At 42.7% G+C, this 21,284-nt stretch overlaps 1 protein-coding gene across 21 annotated transcripts in view; it reads right to left on the reverse strand.

Moving 5' to 3' along the window:
- Positions 1-21,284, reverse strand: part of LOC113634383 — a 304,384-nt gene that overhangs the window by 214,609 nt on the left and 68,491 nt on the right. For 18 of the 21 annotated variants that reach the window (XM_047822095.1, XM_047822092.1, XM_047822094.1 and 15 more), the window contains 2 exons: positions 17,272-17,448; positions 429-602 (listed from right to left, as the gene is read on the reverse strand). The exons of the other annotated variants lie outside the window; for them this stretch is intronic. In XM_047822095.1, coding sequence (XP_047678051.1) covers positions 429-602; positions 17,272-17,448 — 351 coding nt within the window. The remainder of the gene's footprint in view (positions 1-428; positions 603-17,271; positions 17,449-21,284) is intronic. 21 annotated transcript variants of the gene reach the window in all.

Here is a 21,284-nt window from a genome sequence, read left to right on the forward strand (position 1 = left end):
AGAATATGATTATTTCTGTTGGTTGACATTTGTCTACAGGAGTTTTGATCCTTTGTAAAATCTAAGTGAACAGGCAAACATCACATGGCAAAATGGCAGCTAAAGAACTTTCCTTTACAATATCTCTGTAAATAATCCCTATCATTTTGTTCTAATAATAACTTAATGATTGTCTTCCTCAGTCAGTAGTGTTTAAAGTTACTATTAAAATTACAAATGAACACTACACTACATGGCCAAAGTCATCTGGACACTCCTGTAATGGAAGGAACTACTGAAGTGTGTTGTGTCTAAAATCTCTCCTTAGTTGCTCATCACACAATGCAGTTCAAAACTGTTTCCTATCACACTGCATGGCAGATGAAAATATTCTGCTTATAAACCAGACTGAAACTGAAACATTACAATACAAACATCAGAACACTTACTTTATTTTCTGAAATTTACAGTGTGAGTCTTTCATCAGATCTGAGAGCTTCTTCATTCCTGAGTCTCCTGTTTCCTTCCTGCTCAGATCTAGCTCTTTTAGGAGTAAAGTGTTTTCATGTACAACTGAATTCAGCCATTTACAGGCCTCCTGTGCAGCAGAGCTTTTTATCAACCTGCAAGAACATAATAATAATAATAATAATAATAATAATAATAATAAATAAGCAGCGATTCCGGGGTCAAGCCAATCATATGGGGATGTGGTAGCTCAGTGGTTAAGGTGTTGGGATACTGATCGGAAGGTCCAAGCTGCCACTGCTGGGCCCCTGAGCAAGGCCCTTAACCCTCAGTTGCTCAGTTGTAAGTCACTCTGGATAAGGGTGTCTGCTAAATGCCATAAATGTATATGTAAATATGCGCTCAGAATATGTCGCTGATGAACGATAGCAAGTTTCGTAGCGATATGGCATTGCATTCATAAACTTGAAAGTCTAGGTGGCGCTGTCACGAAACGTTGCGAAATGTCTCTGTGTGTGTGTGAGCGTGTGTGAGCGTGTGTGAGCGTGTGTGAGCATGTGTGTGATACTGTGGTGCTGATTCTGATTCTGATATTAGCACCCAATACATATTGTGTGCCAACCTGCCCCTCAAATTGTTTGGACTGGTGGAGCTAGAGGGTTTGAGCTAGACACACCAAAGTTGCTATAACTTATAAGACTGGCCTCTACATGTGTGCCAAATTTCATTACTTTCCTATGTACGGTTCTATGGGCTGCCATTGACTTCAATGGCAGAAGAGGAATAATAATAATAATCCATCCATCCATCCATCTTCTAACGCTTATCCAGGGCCGGGTTGCGGTGGCAGCAGTCTAAGCAGGGATGCCCAGACTTCCCTCTTCCCAGACACTTCCTCCAACTCTTCCGGGGGAATACAGAGGCGTTCCCAGGCCAGCCGAGAGACATGGTCCCTCCAGCGTGTCCTAGGTCTTCCCCGGGTCCTCCTGGACATCCCCAGAACACCTCCCCAGGGAGGCGTCCAGGAGGCATCCGAAACAGATGCCCGAGCTACCTCAGCTGACTCCTCTCGATGTGGAGGAGCAGCGGCTCCAATCTGAGCTCCTCCTGAGTGACCGAGCTCCTCACCCTATCTCTAAGGGAGCGCCCAGCCACCCTGCGGAGGAAACTCATTTCGACCGCCTGTATCTGGGATCTCGTCCTTTCGGTCATGACCCAAAGCTCATGACCATAGGTGAGGGTAGGAACGTAGATCGACCGGTAAATAGAGAGCTTCGCCTTATGGCTCAGCTCTTTCTTTACCACAACAGATCGGTATATCGACCGCATCACTGCAGAAGATACACCAATCCGCCTGTCGATCTCCCGCTCCATCCTTCCCTCACTCGTAAACGAGACCCCAAGATACTTAGACTCCTCCACTTGAGGCAGGAGCTCTCCACCAACCTGAAGGGGGCAAGCCACCCTTTTCCGACTGAGAACCATGGCCTCGGACTTGGAGGTGCTGATTCTCATCCCCGCCGCTTCACACTCGACTGCAAACCATCCCAGTGCACGCTGAAGGTCCTGGTTTGAGGAAGCCAGCAGGACAACATCATCTGCAAAAAGCAGAGACGAAATCTTGTGGTCCCCAAACCGGACTCCCTCCGGCCCCATACTGCGCCTAGAAATCCTGTCCATATAAGTAATGAACAGGACCGGTGACAAAGGGCAGCCCTGCCGGAGTCCAACATGCACCGGGAACAAGTCTGACTTACTGCCGGCAATGCGAACCAAACTCCTGCTCCGGTCATATAGGGACCGGACAGCCCTTAACAGAGGGCCACGGACCCCATACTCCCAGAGCACCCCCCACAGGTCACCACGAGGGACACAGTCGAAAGCCTTCTCCAGATCCACAAAACACATGTGAACTGGTTGGGAAAACTCCCATGAACCCTCCAGCAACCTGGCGAGGGTATAGAGATGGTCCAGTGTTCCACGACCGGGACGAAACCCGCATTGTTCCTCCTGAATCCGAGGTTCGACTATTGGCCGAATTCTCCTCTCCAGTACCCTGGCATAGACTTTTCCGGGGAGGCTAAGGAGTGTGATCCCCCTATAGTTGGAACACACCCTCCGGTCCCCCTTCTTAAACAGAGGGACCACCACCCCAGTCTGCCAGTCCAGAGGCACTGTCCCCTACCTCCCAGCTCCGAGCGGCCGCGTCGACAATGGAGGTGGAGAACATGGTCCACTCGGACTCAATGTCTCCAACCTCCCTCGGGATCTGGTTGAAGCTCTGCTGGAGGTGGGAGTTGAAGATCTCTCTGACCGGAGACTCTGTCAAACGTTCCCAGCAGACCCTCACAGTATGTTTGGGTTTGCCAAGTCTGTCCAACTTCCTCCCCCGCCATCGGATCAAACTCACCACCAGGTGGTGATCAGTTGACAGCTCCGCCCCTCTCTTTACCCGAGTGTCTTTGTATATTGTGTCTTTATTCCTCCCAATCACGCCCCTCCAGGTGTCACTGTCACTGCCCACGTGAGTGTTGAAGTCCCCCAGTAGAACGACGGAGTCCCCAGTCGGAGCACTTTCCAGCACCCCTTCCAGACATGCCAAGAATGTCGGGGACTCTACACTGCCATTTGGCCCATAAGCACAAATAACCATGAGAGACATATCCCCAACCCGAAGGCGCAGGGAAACGACCCTCTCGTTCACCGGGGTGAACTCCAACACATGGTTGTTGAGCTGGGGGGCTATGAGCAAGCCCACACCAGCCCGCCGGCTCTCACCATGGGCAACTCCAGAGTAGTAGAGAGTCCAGCCTCTCTCAAGGAGTTGGATTCCAGAGCCCAAGCTGTGTGTGGAGGTGAGCCCAACTATATCTAGTTGGTATCTCTCAACCTCCCGCACCAGCTCAGGCTCCTTCCCCCCCAGCGAGGTGACATTCCATGTCCCTAGTGCCAGATTCTGTGTCTGGGGATTGGGTCGCCGAGGCCCCCGCCTTCGACTGCCACCCAATCCACATTGCACCGGCCCCTTACGGTTTCTCCTGCAGGTGGTGGGCCCACAGGAGATCGGCCCCACGTCGATCTTTCGGGCTGAGCCCGGCCGAGCCCCGTGGGGCAAGACCCGGCAACCAGGCGCTCGCATACGAGCCCCAACCCCGGGCCTGGCTCTAGGGTGGGGCCCCGGTTGCGCCTTACCGGGCGACGTCACGGACCTTGGTTTGACTTTACTCATAAGGGTTTTTTTGAACCGCTCTTTGTCTGGCCTGTCAGCGGTTTAATAATAATAATAATAATAATAATAATAATAATAATAATAATAATAATAGCTGCAAGCAGCAATTCCGGGGTCAAGCCAATCAGATGCACTCAGAATATGTCGCTGATGAACCATACCAAGTTTCGTAGTGATATGGCATTGCATTCGTAAAATACTGGATTTAACGAGAAAATCTTGTGGCCACTAGGTGGCGCAGTCACGAAACGTTGTGAAATGTCTGTGTGTGTGTGTGTCTGTGTGTGTGTGTGAGTCTGTGTTTGTGTGTGTCTGTGTGTGTCTGTGTGTGTGTGTGTGTGTGTGTGTGTGTGTGTGTGTGTGTGTGTTCTCACATTTCTTACTTTGTTGGGTCCGGTCACCGGGAGCACACCAACGGTGTGGGGCCCAACTACGTTGTGGGGTCCAAAATGCCGGACCCCACAACGTTTTTTCATTTTAACATGCTCAGGATACTCCCCTGATATGCCTAATGTGTTTTTTTTACTTGGCCCACAACGTAGCAAAAACTGGGTACGAGTGTGTGGGACCTGAGTTCTCGAGCGCCCCCTAAGTAAATTTGGACCTGTCCGATGGGCCCGGAATGTGTGTGAGCTCACACACACTCTTGTAATTTAAATAAAGTTTTATTGAATAATTCGGTCAGGTGGTTATTACGAGATTTGCTACAGTGAGAGAAAGGAATTGTGGATCTTCATCACGAGGTTTCACAAAGAAAGGACGTGCTGTTATGAGTAAGAGGTGAGTTAAATTTCAGATTGTTAATTTTTTATTATTAGGTGCCCAGTTACTTGCAGCTATACTACAGTAATATACAAGGGGAAAGTATACATACTTATCACACGACAATATACCTCTTATATTGGGTGCGCACTACACCGAGCCCCAATTAGATTAGTGAGATTAGATTAGTGAGATTAGATTAGTGAGATTAGTTGTAGCGCTAGCTAGCTACAAACGCGGTTAGCGCTAGCGTTAGCTACAAACACGGCTAGCGCTAACTACATATATGGCTAGCGCTAGCGTTAGCTACAGAAGCGGCTAGCGTTAGCTACAGACACGGCTAGCGCTAGCGTTAGCTACATCACGGCTAGCACTAGCGTTAGCTACATCACGGCTAGCGCTAGCGTTAGCTACATCACGGCTAGCGTTAGCGACACCGCGGCTAATTTATTAATAAATTTTTTCTAATAAAACGAAATGCATGTACATTTATTCATTATTATTTAGTTAGTTAAACTTATTCATTTATACATCGAACTGTGTAATTATCAATTAATAGCCCAATTAAGTCCGAATTAACCCCAATGTAACTCAGGTCCTTTTAATGTTTAAATGGCTTGGGTCACATATGGTGCTTTTGTCTGTCCATCATTAACACTTTTAGACACAGAGTTGTTGACCCACATTAAAAATTTGACTGTCTTGTTAATAAATGAGAAGATCATAATGTCAGTAGAGTAACATGATTGCACCAGTTACATATACTAAACAATATAGCAGAGCTCGGCATAATCTTTTCTTTCATAGTTATCTTTAAATGAATGTTACTTCATTTGTACCAGACATTAAAAATTCAGGATGATTGTTATATGAATTATAGTTTTTCAGGAGGCAGATTTCATGCTGGCTACTTGTGTAACAATTTAAAAATATTTTATAGACCCATAATGTTCAAAAGGAAATCCAGAACACGGCCCATTGATGATGCAACGTCGTATATACGGTCATCGAGGGACAAGCCATGGCTAATAGAAAAATTCATCGACGCCAACAAAGGTACAAGGTTGTCAGGTTCTTTAAGGGGCAACATATTATAGTAGTACAAAAGGGTGTCATTGCGGTAAAACACTAGATATGCAGCTGCATTGTTTTTAGAGGCAGCAGAACAAAACATAGTTTTGACATGGTGGTAATGCGACATTTCATTTATGAGCAGTTGGTCATGCTGTATGTGAAAGCTTAAGATGCCCCAATGATTCTTCTTATTAAATGTATATCGAATTACTTGTCCTTATAGGAAGAGGAGTTTTCACTTCCCAGCCAATTGAACAAGGGGCTTTTGTCTTGGAGTACAGGGGTGAACTTATTTCACTGGACAAATGCCAGTCAAGACACTACTCTAAGACTCAGAGTACATTTCTTTATGAATTTGAATGGAAAAACCAAAAATGGTGGTAAGCAATATGCTTGTTTTTTTAGAGAGAGCACAGCACCTTTCATTAAGATATCAAAAAATTGTGTTGAGTAGCTGATGAATAAATGTAAACAGGACCAGATAACAGAAACTCAGTTTTGAATGATTTATACAGTTCAGTCACTTAATAACATTTTAATGACTGTTTTTTTTTTATTCCACTTTTATTTAGTATTGATGCATCCAAAGAAGATGGGTCTCTTGGAAGACTAGTAAATGACAACCATAAATTCCCTAATTGTGTAATGAAAAAAGTCATTGTAAATGACAGGCCACATTTGTGTTTATTCGCTGTGAGGCATATAGAAGCAGGAACTGAACTTGATTACAACTATGGAGATTTCAAATGGCCGTGGCGCATAAAGGTGAGTTGGTTATCAGTCAAGGTGATTAATTTGGTGATGGGACTTATTCTGACAAACACCCTTTCATACTTACACACATACGTTTCTAGTGTTGCCCTTGTGGGGCCCGCCTGAACAGCTTTGTAGGTTTTGTTGTTCGACTTATATTCACACACACACACACACACACTCTTGTTCCTAGTCTTGTCCTTATGGGGCCCTTCCGATTGGACCTTACTTTAAGTGATGGTATTTCATTTGGGCAACAGGCTTCAGTATCAAAACCTGACTTATTACATGCAGAATTGTACACATTCTCAGCTGAGGTTGGTTTAAGACCAGTATCTAAAATGAGATAGCTTTCAATGCCCTACATGTTATTGTGAGACCTGTTGGAACTTCTATAAAAGTCCATTAAAGGCACTGGGCTCTGTTATATACTGCTGTAGAAATGATTTTGCACGAGTATATTGTTGAAACTTCAGTGTATCTCCACATTCATGATGACTAAGAATGAATTACATGCTCATAGTATTGTTCTGTCTTTCAGGTGACTAATAAGCAGCCTTCTCCTGTGGCAGCAGACTCTGAGATGGTCTCTGATCCGAGTACCCTACAAAAATCCCAGGCGGAGGATGCTAACACACAGGTAATGGAATGATGTGTAGGCTGTCTTTACAATTCATGTTGAATTGTACCCTATGTAGTTCCACAACCAAGACAGGCAGTTGTTCATATTGGTATTTTGACTTCACTTTACAGAGTAGGTCATTGGGTATTGGACTTATTCTGACAAACACCCTTTCAGTCCAGCCCTGATGTCTCTAGTCATACTTGCACACATACGTTTCTAGTGTTGCCCTTGTGGGGCCCGCCTGAACAGCTTTGTAGGTTTTGTTGTTCGACTTATATTCACACACACACACACACACTCTTGTTCCTAGTCTTGTCCTTATGGGGCCCTTCCGATTGGACCTTACTTTAAGTGATGGTATTTCATTTGGGCAACAGTCTTCAGTATCAAAACCTGACTTATTACATGCAGAATTGTACACATTCTCAGCTGAGGTTGGTTTAAGACCAGTATCTAAAATGAGATAGCTTTCAATGCCCTACATGTTATTGTGAGACCTGTTGGAACTTCTATAAAAGTCCATTAAAGGCACTGGGCTCTGTTATATACTGCTGTAGAAATGATTTTGCACGAGTATATTGTTGAAACTTCAGTGTATCTCCACATTCATGATGACTAAGAATGAATTACATGCTCATAGTATTGTTCTGTCTTTCAGGTGACTAATAAGCAGCCTTCTCCTGTGGCAGCAGACTCTGAGATGGTCTCTGATCCGAGTACCCTACAAAAATCCCAGGCGGAGGATGCTAACACACAGGTAATGGAATGATGTGTAGGCTGTCTTTACAATTCATGTTGAATTGTACCCTATGTAGTTCCACAACCAAGACAGGCAGTTGTTCATATTGGTATTTTGACTTCACTTTACAGAGTAGGTCATTGGGTATTGGACTTATTCTGACAAACACCCTTTCAGTCCAGCCCTGATGTCTCTAGTCATACTTGCACACATACGTTTCTAGTGTTGCCCTTGTGGGGCCCGCCTGAACAGCTTTGTAGGTTTTGTTGTTCGACTTATATTCACACACACACACACACACTCTTGTTCCTAGTCTTGTCCTTATGGGGCCCTTCCGATTGGACCTTACTTTAAGTGATGGTATTTCATTTGGGCAACAGTCTTCAGTATCAAAATCTGACTTATTACATGCAGAATTGTACACATTCTCAGCTGAGGTTGGTTTAAGACCAGTATCTAAAATGAGATAGCTTTCAATGCCCTACATGTTATTGTGAGACCTGTTGGAACTTCTATAAAAGTCCATTAAAGGCACTGGGCTCTGTTATATACTGCTGTAGAAATGATTTTGCACGAGTATATTGTTGAAACTTCAGTGTATCTCCACATTCATGATGACTAAGAATGAATTACATGCTCATAGTATTGTTCTGTCTTTCAGGTGACTAATAAGCAGCCTTCTCCTGTGGCAGCAGACTCTGAGATGGTCTCTGATCCGAGTACCCTACAAAAATCCCAGGCGGAGGATGCTAACACACAGGTAATGGAATGATGTGTAGGCTGTCTTTACAATTCATGTTGAATTGTACCCTATGTAGTTCCACAACCAAGACAGGCAGTTGTTCATATTGGTATTTTGACTTCACTTTACAGAGTAGGTCATTGGGTATTGGACTTATTCTGACAAACACCCTTTCAGTCCAGCCCTGATGTCTCTAGTCATACTTGCACACATACGTTTCTAGTGTTGCCCTTGTGGGGCCCGCCTGAACAGCTTTGTAGGTTTTGTTGTTCGACTTATATTCACACACACACACACACACTCTTGTTCCTAGTCTTGTCCTTATGGGGCCCTTCCGATTGGACCTTACTTTAAGTGATGGTATTTCATTTGGGCAACAGGCTTCAGTATCAAAACCTGACTTATTACATGCAGAATTGTACACATTCTCAGCTGAGGTTGGTTTAAGACCAGTATCTAAAATGAGATAGCTTTCAATGCCCTACATGTTATTGTGAGACCTGTTGGAACTTCTATAAAAGTCCATTAAAGGCACTGGGCTCTGTTATATACTGCTGTAGAAATGATTTTGCATGGGATTACTCTACAGATTAATGTTTACTATTAGCGTGTAATTAATTTTTAGTTTTGATCTATATTTTAGGTGACAATTAAACAGGCTTCTTCTGTACCAATAGAGCCTGAGAGTTCCTATCATGATTCAAACACCCTTAAAGGTGGTACACAGGTAATGACGAATATTTTAGATATATTTACTTCCATCAATTCTCTCATCTTGTAGTGCCTATGCGATTATTTGCGTTGTTACTATAGATTATTCAAATTCTGCTGAAGCCAGTGTGTTTAGTATGAAAGACCAATCTCTGACCTATCTCTGACCAATCTCTGACCACACCATGATAAAGCTGAATACATTCTAGTATGCCTCAAATACTTTTGCAGCTAGTAAAATGTCCACTGGTATTAAAAAATCCTTTACTTGTGATTTTATTAGAAAAATCAACCATACCCTGACATAACTCTCTTATGTAACATCCTGTTTTAGATGGTTGGAGTTTGGGGCATTTCTGATCCTCTTTATGATTCCAATGAGAGTATAGTGGATGAAACTGATGACGTAGATTCTGTTAAAGACCATTCCAGCGTGCAAACAGATGATACTGTTCCAAAGCTCAGAAGGACCAAAAGCTTTCTGGTATTTCTTGGCCACTTTTGATACTAATAACTAGTTGAAAGCAAAATTAAAAAATTCTTTCCCTCAAAATTGTTTCCCTGTAGTTGATTTTAATATATTATGAATGATAGTGGATAACTGTAGATTGACATATCTCCCTTTTTGCAGAAACCAGTACTTGATTTCTCTGATGATCTCTATGATTCAACTGACAGTGATGCTACTGAGAATCCTTCCACTTTTAGTTCAAAAATGACTTTACAAAGGCCGAAGCGAGGCTGTTGCCATCCGGTAAGCTTTATTCTTACACTTTTATATTATCGCTAAAGGCATAGCACCACTCAAACTCAGTGTTCACTAATTTGAGTGACTCACTTGCTTGTGCGCATAAATACAAACGATCATTGCTTGTCTGTTACTGTTGTTGGTTGGTTTTTTTTATTGCTTTTTAAATGGATCAATATGTTCTTGCATTAATATTTCCCCAAATATGTTAGTAGATTTATGCCAAGGATTAGGCTTAATAAACATAATTTTTTTCTTATTTCTAAATTTACACAAACTGAAAGTACTATGAATTTTATAGATCTTGTAGAATGCACACCATCCCTACACAAAATACAAATTAGTGTATTTGGATGAGTAATTTATTGTTTTTTATCTTCTTAAGATTCAGATGAGCTTTGTCGAATCAAATGATTCAGATGTAGACAGTGGGGATGAATATATTCCAAATCCCAAGGACCGAAGCACAGACAGTGACAGCAGCTTGGAACTAGCTAGTCAGAGCACGTCTTCCAGTCAGAGCACAAGCAAGTGTCCCAGTCAGAGCACAAGCAAGTGTCCCAGTCAGAGCACAAGCAAGTGTCCCAGTCAGAGCACAAGCAAGTGTCCCAGTCAGAGCACAAGCAAGTGTCCCAGTCAGAGCACAAGCAAGTGTCCCAGTCAGAGCACAAGCAAGTGTCCCAGTCAGAGCACAAGCAAGTGTCCCAGTCAGAGCACAAGCAAGTGTTCCAGTAAGAGCACAAGCAAGTGTTCCAGTCAGGGCACGAGCAAGTCTTCTAGTCAGAGCACGAGCAAGTCTTCCAGTCAGGGCACGAGTAAGTCTTCTAGTCAGAAGTATTCCAATAAAAGCCCTATTCAAATATTTCCTGATAGCAAAGCTATCATGAATGAAGAGGAAGGGGTGCAAACATATTCTACGAATAAGAGTTGTTCACTGTCTTTTGAAAAAGGGGACTGTATCTTTGTTGACCCAGTTTTGAAGACAAAGGATGGTGCAAGAAGTTATAACAAGAAGCATCACTGCTTGTATTGTGGACAGGTGGTTCAAAAAATGTCCAGACACTTGATGCGTAAACACAGTGATAAAATTGAAGTTGCAAAAGCATTTAGTCTCCCAAAAAATTCAAAAGAAAGGCGACTACAATTAGACCTTATCCGAAATAAAGGGAACTTTGAATATAACACAGAAGTTTTGCAGAGCCAGGAAGGCAAACTCATTCCATGGAAGCAACCAAAGAAGCAAATGGAGGGACAAGAATTCATGCATTGTGTGTACTGCTATGGTTTGTTCAAAAGAAGAGCAATGTGGCGACATTTTCAGGCCTGCAAATTCAAGCCTCAGAAATCCAAACCAAGGAAAACGAGAGTCCAAGCGTTGTGTGTTTTTGCAGAAAATGCTCCAAAAGGATTTTCTGATGCATATTGGCAGTTCTTAAGTGGCATGAATCAAGATATGATTACAGTTGCTATTAAGCAAGACTGTCGCATACTTGAGTATGGATATAGACTGTTCAAGAAGAATGAAAAATTAAAGAGCCAACACCAGTATGTTCGTCAAAAACTCAGAGAGCTTGCCAGACTGGTACTGGAAACAAAAAAAGTCACACCTGTGAAAACTGTTGCTGAACTCATAAAACCAGACATGTATTGTAATGTTGTCAATGCTGCAAGACACCTAGCTGGATTCAGTGATGAAACTGGAAAATATCAGCATCCATCTCTTGCTCGAAAACTTGGCCACAGTTTGCATGCTTTAGCACTGTTTATTAAGTCAGAAGGATTGAAGATGAAAGATAAACAAACTGTCCAAGATGCTGATGATTTCATCCAGCTTTACCAAGAAAGTTGGAAATATGATATAGCGAGCCAGGCCTTAACTCAGCTTAATCAAGCTAAATGGAATGCTCCTCAACTGCTACCATTAACACAGGATGTCCAAAATCTTCATTCCCATTTGTCTGAGAAACAGCAGCAATACTTAATTGCTCTGAAAACAGAGACTTCACCCTCAAACTGGAAAAACCTTGCTAAAGTGACTCTGGCACAAGTTATCCTTTTCAACCGTCGGAGAGAAGGAGAGGTATCCAGAACATCCTTGTCTGCTTACTTATCTAGAGACACATCAGAAACACATGATGATGTTAACTTGGCTCTTACACCACTGGAGCAGAAGCTGTGCAAACATTTTGCCCGGATGACTATCATTGGAAAGAGAGGAAGGAAGGTTCCTCTTCTTCTCACTCCGATCATGAGAGAATCACTTGAACTTTTGACTGAGAAGCGAGAAGAATGTGGGGTGCTGAGGGAAAATGAATTTTTGTTTGCATTGCCACATTCTGATAACAGCCTCAGGGGTTATAGTTGCCTCAAGGAGTTTGTAGAAGAATGTGAAACTCTTAAAAATCCAAGAGTTTTAACTTCCACAAAGCTCAGAAAGCACATTGCCACCCTCTCGACCATTCTGAATCTGAAGAATAATGAACTCGATCAATTAGCAGATTTCCTTGGGCATAACATAGATGTCCATAGAAAGCACTATCGTCTTCCGGAGGGCACTCTTCAAGTAGCGAAAATAAGTAAAGTTCTTCTGGCTTTGGAACGAGGACGGCTAGGACAATACAAAGGAAAGAATTTGGACCAAATTCATATTGACGTGAATGGTAATAAATCTTACAATATTTATAATATTAAAAAAAGGACATGTCCATACAGTGCTTTTTTTAAATTAAAATTCTTTTTCATATTTGTCATACTTAGATTAGATTTGATTAGATTCAACTTTGTCATTACATATGTACAAGTTCAAGATGTATAGTATTTACAGTATGAACAGGATAATGTACAGATGAATATGGTATGGACAAGATAAACAGATTGGGTGCTATTGACATGATATAGAATGTGTTATATATCATACTGACATATACAGGTGTTACTGACATAATGTAATGAGTTGGGGGGGGGGGGGGTGTCACCGGGATTCAGAGCTCAGTAAGGAGACAGCCCTTTGGAAGATGCTGTTAGGTCCGGAGGCTCCTGAAGTGCCTGCCAGGGGGAAGGGGGAGACACGTGAACACAGAACATAAACAAAAACATGTGGCCAAAGTCCGGGCTGAGTCCTGACACAAACAATCTTTAAGAATGCTATGAGCTTGATGCAGACAGCATTTCTTTGGACGTCCTCAGTGGCTGGAAGCAAAGTTCCTGTGATTTTCTCACCTCCCACTGCAGTGGCATGTGGTTGTGACACAGTTGGTCAGGATGCTCTTAATCACACAATGATAGAAGTTTACCAGGATGGCCGAAGACAGGTGATGTCTCTTCAGTGTCCACAAGAAGTCCAGGTGCTGGTGAACCTTTTTGACCAGGCTGTAGGTGTTCGTGGTCCAGGACAGGTCCTCTGAGATGTGAATCCCCAGGAACTTGAAGCTGGAGACAACCAGAAACTCATTAAAGTGGATGGGGGCTTGTGTGCCTCCTCTCGCCCTCCTGAAGTCCATGAGGAGCTCCTTTGTACTGCTGGCTTTAAGGAGCAGGTTGTTGTTGGCACACCATGCGGCCAGATACTGTACCTCTTCCCTGTAGGTTGTCTCATCATTTTTGGTTGGTGATGAGGCCAATCATTGTGGTGTCATCAGCAAACTTGATTATGGAGTTAGATCTATGCACAGGCCTGCAGTCTTGAGTAAAGAGGGAATAGAGAAATGGGCCCAGCACAGCCCTATGGTAGACCTGTGTTAAGGGTGATGGTGGCGGAGCGGATGTTGCCTGACCTGACATGCTGGGGTCTGTTGGTTAGAAAGTCCATAATCCATTGCAGAGGGAGGTGGTGTTGCCTATATCCCCAAGTTAGGTGATTAACTTGGAAGTTGCTGGGCATATATAGTCATTGGTGGCCTGGATGCCCTGCCACATGCGTCTATGGTTGGAGTTGGAAAAGTATTCCTCTACCTTTAGCTTAAAGAAATGCTGTACTTAGTGAGTACTTACTGTAGGGTGAGAAACAAAGAAATGGGTGTCTGACTGTAAACAGGCACGGGAAGGGGTTTACGGTGTAAGCTCCAGTGATGTTTGTGTAAACATAGCTTCGTTACCTCTTGTATTGCAGGAAACATGCTGTTGAAATTTAGGGAGCACTGTCTAAGTTTGTGTGATTAAAATCAACTGCAACTATATAGGCAGCCTCCGGGTGAGCAATCTGTTGTTTGCTAATGGCTGCATAAAATTTCTTCATAGCAAGCTTGGCATTGGCATCTGGGGGACTGTGGTAACAATAGTGGTGGTGAACTCCATTGGGAGATTAATAGGTCTACATTTAACCATGAGAAATTCAAGGTTAACTGAGTAGTGTCTCCCAGTAATGACAGAGTCTGTGCACCAAGCTTTTTTAATATAAATGCACAATCGTTTGCCCTTGGTATTACGGGTTGTCTGTTAGTCTTGATAGCGTTGTCGGGTATGTTACAGTATCAAGCATCCTTTCAACTGTATGCAATGCTGCATACTCGTGCACACGACTGCTAAATATTTAGACAATATTTTATACAATTTATATTATTAGTCAAGCTATTTATGTTGTACTTTTGTAGGCTGATTGCAACAGTTTTAGCTTTGCAAATTATTCATATTCTATTCATTACCATTTTAGAAACTGTTGAGATGGAGGATTCACAAGAAGACATTGAAGGTTTGTGTTCATGATTGTTTTGTAAATTGGTTGAATGATCAGTTATTGTATATGAATAATTCTTACTACTGCATGTGAATTTTGTTTGTGCCATTTATTGTCAGCAGGTTTGCAAGAAGCACAGGGATTAGATGAGGCTACAGTGCCCCTGTTAAAAGGTACCTCCACTCTTGTCTGCCCAAAATCAGATAAAATAAAAACAGATAGGTAACTTTAGTGGAATAACCAGTAACCAGTATCTTAATCATTATATATGCAGTGCACTGAATTCTTATAAAGTGTATTCTGGATCACTGCAAATTCATTTCTTTCACAGTTACAAGAAAAGTAATGCATCACAATAATTCTTATGTAGCCTGTTTTTGAAAGCCACTTCATATTTAAGACAAATTGTCATATTTTAAAAGACAATTCATAATAAGGAGCCACAATAAATAGCAAAGTAGCCATTACTTATATCTACTAATAGTAATAGTTTATTAATGACTGTTAATAATTACTTAATAGTTTCTTGATTATTGGTAATGATTACCAATAATGAAGTTTACTTATTGGTATCAATATTATTAATAATCATCAATGAAGTAATGGCTATGTTGCCCATTATTACAAAGTGGTCTAGTACTATCTTGTGTATTTATATGAAATATTTTCTGTTCTCAGCTGCCAGTACGCAAGAAGGAGATGGGTCAGGAGATGAAGCCCAGGCAGTACTTACCTCTACTGCCAAAAGCAAGACCAAGCAATCAAGAAAGAGAGGTGAGTATAAATGAGCAAAACAGATTGATGGACAGTTTGAAACCTCATGCACAACTTTACATGGGAGTGAGTGGTACAAAGCTGAGCCAAGTTGACATCTATAGGGTTTTCTTCTTTTACAGTACAAGAAAATGTTTGAATGAAAACAGCCTTGCAGAGCAATGGCATTTACAGAATTTACATATAACAAAATTCAAATCACATTACTCTAGAACAAAGTGAGTTAAGCAGATAATACACAAAAGTCAGAATCCTACCTTACCAGAAGACAATATATTCAAATAAAGGGAGTTAAAGCACACTGTCTACTAGTTATTAATATTAGTCTAATATTTAACTTGAACAAATTTATCTTCCAATTAAAACATGAAAAATATGATTAATAAATTTTGCTGTCTTGTGTAGCCATGTAGATAGAATCTACTCCAAATTTTGTGTTTCAAACTGTCGCAGAACCAAATCTGTGGAGATTTACGTTAAACAGCTATTTTTAGTTGGTCAAGAATGGGCTAACTTTCTTTTCTTTCTACCTAGGTAAACAAACTGCAATAAAAAGAAGCTGGGGACCGGACGAATGCGCTGCAGTTGAAAGGCGTTTGAGAAGGTTCCTAGTAATGAACGTAGTACCAGGTAAGGAAGACTGTCAGCAATGTATTGCTGCAGAACCTTCCCTGGGAACCAGAGACTGGAAAGCAGTCAAATATTTTGTTAAAAACCGCATTGCTTCACAAAGGAGAAAACTTGAATGAAAGAGTGTAAGTTTTGTCTAAACACTTTGTTAATGGTGTTTATTGTTTTGTTTTAGTTGTATTAATTGTTCTTGTTCATTGTTGTTCTGAAAGCTGTATATTTTATTTACATATTTTTTTGTACTGAATGTGTACTGTGCACACTGTTCTAATTTATGTTGATCTGCACTTTTTCAAACATAAAGATGCTTGTTGAAGACAAAACCTGTTGTTAAGAGACTATTTTATGCCATGTTTAATGTAAAATATTACTTTTTGTTAGCCTGGCAAAGCCTGATATTAACACAGTATGGTGTTTGAGAGGTTTGATTTGGAAATTCACCATGAATTTGCACCAGCGGTCATTACCATTGTGACAATCATGTCTGTCGGTTGGTGCAAAATAAATGGATATGGGATGTAGAGGATGTAAATTAGAATAAAATCCCTGATGCAGTCCTGGATTCAATCAAGTTCAAACAAAGAAACTCTTAATATCTCCAGATAATTTTTTTGGTCCTTGCTAAGCTATAAAAACGTGAAATATGTGTGTGTGTGAAACTGGACCTCACAAGGGTACTCCGCTAGAAACTGGGCCTCACAAGGGGCCAAAATCCTTTTTTGAAAAAGTTTAGAATTTTATTAAATTGAAGTGATGGTTATGATTAGGAATTTTTTTTGGTCATGCCTGATTTTTTACAGAGTTGTAGGACCTTTGGAAAGGGTGGACCCCATAAGGGTACAAAAATGAGGTGGACCCCAGAATGTGAGAAATGTGAGAATGTGTGTGTGTGTGTGTGTATGTGTGTCACTGCGGTGCTGATTCTGATATTAGCACCCAATACATATTGTGTGCCAACCTGCCCCTCAATTTTTTGGACTGGTGGAGCTAGATGGTTTGAGCTAGACACACCAAAGTTGCTGTAGTAACTTATCAGACTGGCCTCTACATGTTTGCCAAATTTCATAACTTTACTAAGTACGGTTCTATGGGCTGCCATTGACAGCCATTGAGGAAGAGGAACACTAACGATAACAATAGGTGTCCACGCCCGTTCGGGGCTTGACCCCTAATTAGAAAACTAACGATAACAATAGGTGTCTACGCCCGTTCGGGGCTTGACACCTAATAATAATAATAACGACTAGTCAAATAAATAGTAAATTGCAGCCAATTATCAAACGTATCCAATTTGCTCTCGGTTCTTTAAAGTATTTATTTATGTTGAATATTTATGAAATTATTTTTGCTTATTTGAAGAATCACCTAAGTGTTTTCAGTTTGTAATTTTGATTATTTTGGATATCATCAAGCATTTTCACTCCTGAGTCTCCAGGGTCGTTCCCTCTGAGGTCCAGCTCTATCAGGTGTGATGAGGGGTTTGATTTCAGAGCTTCAGCCAGAGCAGTGTATCCTTCCTCTGTTACACTGCAGTCTGAAAGTCTAGACAAAAATAGTAATAAGTTAATTTCTTTAATCATACAACCATTTCCACCAAACACTGTGTTTTTAAGAAAAAACAAATCAACAGTCATTTCATTAAAACAAAACTCAATCTTGGCCAGTGAAAATTCATTCCACACACTTCCAACCAGAGAGGGTAAAGATTACCAGATGCTCGTCTTGCAGCCTCAGGGGAGGCATAACACAATCTACCCAGTTCTGCATGGATGAGCTAGCAGAACTCATTACTGGCTAGTGTCACTGTGATTGATAGAGGAGGAGGAGGAGGAGAGAGAGAGAGAGAGAGAGAGAGAGAGAGAGAGAGAGAGAGAGTTTACCGCCACTGCCTTCCTGATATCACGACCAATCTTGTGATCTCAGGATGATTGTGTGAACACATTTCTGTTGCCCCCCCTTAGGGAGTCCAGCCAAGGTAAATCCCAAGAAAGATTTTGTGGTGATTTTGTCCAGTTGTCCCAGTTTGTTCATTTACAAAAACATCTGTCAATTATCCGCTATGCCTTCAATCAGATGGTGCAGGCTATTTGCTATCACCCCACAAGTAGCAAAGTCTACGGTGTCCAGGCTAAAAACACAGTTGTTTAGTCAAGCTTTCTATTTATAGTTTTTCTTAGGTGAAAGAGCAGATCTGGAGGGTTCATGGGCAGAGTGTTCGGTGAACTGAAATATTTTGGATGCTTTCGCCTATCCACTCTCACAAGTCTCTCAGGTTTGATTGCCCGCAGAGCGGTCGGACACTTTATGTCCCAGGAAGCTCTCGTGTCTGTCACCTTCTGACGCTTTCTTTCAGTTGTGCTGTCATAGCTTGTCCCTGTCTGCACTTTACACATAATGTACATTGTACTAAACCTTTACATGATTACAGGCATATCTAATACATCTCTCTCTCTCTCTCTCTCTCTCTCTCTCTCTCTCTCTCTCTCTCTCTCAGGGATGGATCTGTGTGGAAAGCCTATAAGTGTCACCCAAATGAGGATGGGTTCCTGTCTGGATCTGGTTCCTCTCAAGGTTTCCTCTACATATCATCTCATGGAGTTTTTACTTGCTACCTTTGTCTACCTTATTTATCGCTTACATTTATCCCTATTGATAAAGTCTGAGGCAATGTCCATTGTTAAAATTCAAATGAATTAAAATTGAAACAAATCTGAATGACAAAACAAAGCAATGGTTTAATCATGTGAAAACAGGCACAATAGAACAAGAAACAGCTTGGTATGTAGCAGAACTAACAATACTTTGCTTATATGTCCATGAAAAAGTTTGATCCGGAAACAGTTCAATGTTCAGGCAAAAATCTTGGCCTGCAATGTCTCCCCCAAACTGGCAGAGGGAGCTCTGCCAGTTTGGGGGAGACATTGCAGGCCAAGATTTACAGTTATAAGTAGATTATTTTTATGTTAGCCTCATTACAGACAATATTCTATTAGCTATTGCCTGGCAAAAGTTCTGCTGTATTCCATGATTTTTTTTATACCTGCTCTAATTCCTACTGTGGCTTGCAAAAGTATTCATACCCACTGAAAATTTTCACATTTTGCATGTTACAACCACAAACAAAAATGTATATCTTTTTTTTAGGATTTTATGTGATAGACCAAAACAAAGTGGCATATAATTGTGAAGTGTAATTAAAATAAAATGATAAATGGTGTCCAATTTTTTAAATAAATATCTGAAAAGTGTGGTGTACAGTCAATACTTTGTAGAACCACCTTTCACTGCAATTACAGCTGCAAGTCTTTTTGGGTTTGTCTCTACCAGCTTTGCACATCTAGAGAGTGAAATTTTTGCCGATTCTTCTTAGCAAAGTAGCTCAAGCTCAGTCAGATTGGATGGCGAGCGTCTGTGAACAGCGATTTTCATGTCTTGCCACAGATTCTCTATTGGATTTAGGTCTGGAATTTCACTGGGCCATTCTAACACATGAATATGCTTTGATCTAAACCACTCCACTGTAGCCCCTGGCTGTATGTTTAGGGTCATTGTCTTGCTGGAAAGTGAACCTCTGCCCCAGTCTCAAGTCATTTGCAGACTCTAACAGGATTTCATCTAAGATTACCCTGTATTTGGCTCCATCCATCTTCCCATCAACTCTGACCAGCTACCCTATCCCTGCTGAAGTAAAGCATCCCGACAACATGATGCTGCCACCACCATGTTTCACGGTGGGGTTCATGGTGTGTTCAGGGCGATTTGCAGTTTTAGGTTTCCGCCACACATAACGTTTTGAATTTTGGCCAAAAAGTTACATTTTGGTCTAATCTGACCAGAGCACCTTCTTCCACATGATTGACGTGTCCCCCACACGGCTTGTCGCAAACTGCAAACGGGTTCCCTTTCGAGGGAACTCGACGCTGCGTCAGTGCTGACGCTATGGGAATGCTTCTTTGACGAAGTTGTGTCTGAAGCTCTGTGTGCACACACGCCATTTAATGGCTCGGCAAGGACACGTGACGGAGTAATTACTCGCCAGTAAGTCCATATAAGGGCATCTACATCACGCTGCTCCAGCTTTCTTTGTCTTCAGGAAGCGCTCTGTGTATGTGTGTCGTTTGTCTGTCTGTCAAGTGCAGGGAAAGAAAAAAAATAGGGAAAGACTAGGCAAAATGTTGCAGTCTAAGCACTTTAAGAGATGCGTGCCCGCTTTATCACGGCGGACGACGCGCATTCTCTTTGTGTGGTGTGTTTGGGAGAGGAGCATGCCTGGTTGTGTTTTCAGCTTCGGCTGCGCCTCGTGGTTCGGGTCCTGCGTCTGCCGAGGCAGTGTGGCGGCTTCAATCATGGGGTTCCCAGGTTGAGTTAGCGGAGGCGGAGCAAGAGACGGGTGTTCCCCTTTCTCTTGCCCTCTCCCCTGACTCCGATCGCTCGGTTTCGCGTTCGGGAGCTCGCGCTGCGATTTCTCCCAACTCGGAAGAGAGCATGCTGCTTTCCGCGTCCGGCTCTGAGGAGCTCGATGTCGAAGGGGAGGGGCTTTCCACCTCAGGACGGCCGACGCAATCAGTCGCGTTCGAGGAGCTCCTCGAGGTAATAACTCGGGCTGTTGAGAAGCTGAATTTAGATTGGCCTGAGGAGGTAGTTGGTGTCGCCCATTCTAAGCTGGACGACCGCTTTCTCACTTCATGCCGTCAGCCACCTACACGCAGGCGTCTGCCATTTCTTCCAGACCTCCATACTGAGGTATCGAGGTCTTGGAAAAATCCCTTTTCGGCGCGTGTATTTTCTCCAGCCATGTCAGACTATTCAGCCATTAATGGGCTTGAAGACCATGGGTATAGGACGATGCCGAGGGTTGAAGAGACGCTAGCCAGTTATCTCTCCCCTGCATCGCCCGCATGGAGAAAACCTGCCCTTCCATCCAAGCCATGTAGGACCACTTCGGCCATTGTGGGTAAGGCCTATGAGGCAGCGGGTCAAGCGGGTGCAGCGCTGCACACCATGGCGGTCTTGCAGGCCTACCAGGCTGATCTGCTAGCAGAGCTGGATGGCGGTGAAGGGCTGGGACCTCAGGCGGTGTCCGAGCTCCGCCGCGCCACTGATCTCGCGCTCCGTGCCACGAAGCAGACAGCCCGCTCTATAGGCCGTACTATGGCTGCGCTGGTTGCCACGGAGAGGCACTTGTGGCTTAATTTGACGGGCATAAGGGAGAAGGATAAGTCCTTTCTCCTGGATGCCCCAGTTTCACCTCAGGGCTTGTTCAGCGACGCAGTTAGTACTGTCGTCGACAGGCATCAGGAGGTGAAACGCCAGTCAGTGGCGTTCAAGGAGTTTTTCCCTCGCCGCGGGGAGCAGCCTGGGCCATCATCTAGCCGCCC

The sequence above is a fragment of the Tachysurus fulvidraco genome, chromosome 13 (assembly GCF_022655615.1).
Source record: "Tachysurus fulvidraco isolate hzauxx_2018 chromosome 13, HZAU_PFXX_2.0, whole genome shotgun sequence".
Classification (NCBI taxonomy): domain Eukaryota; kingdom Metazoa; phylum Chordata; class Actinopteri; order Siluriformes; family Bagridae; genus Tachysurus; species Tachysurus fulvidraco.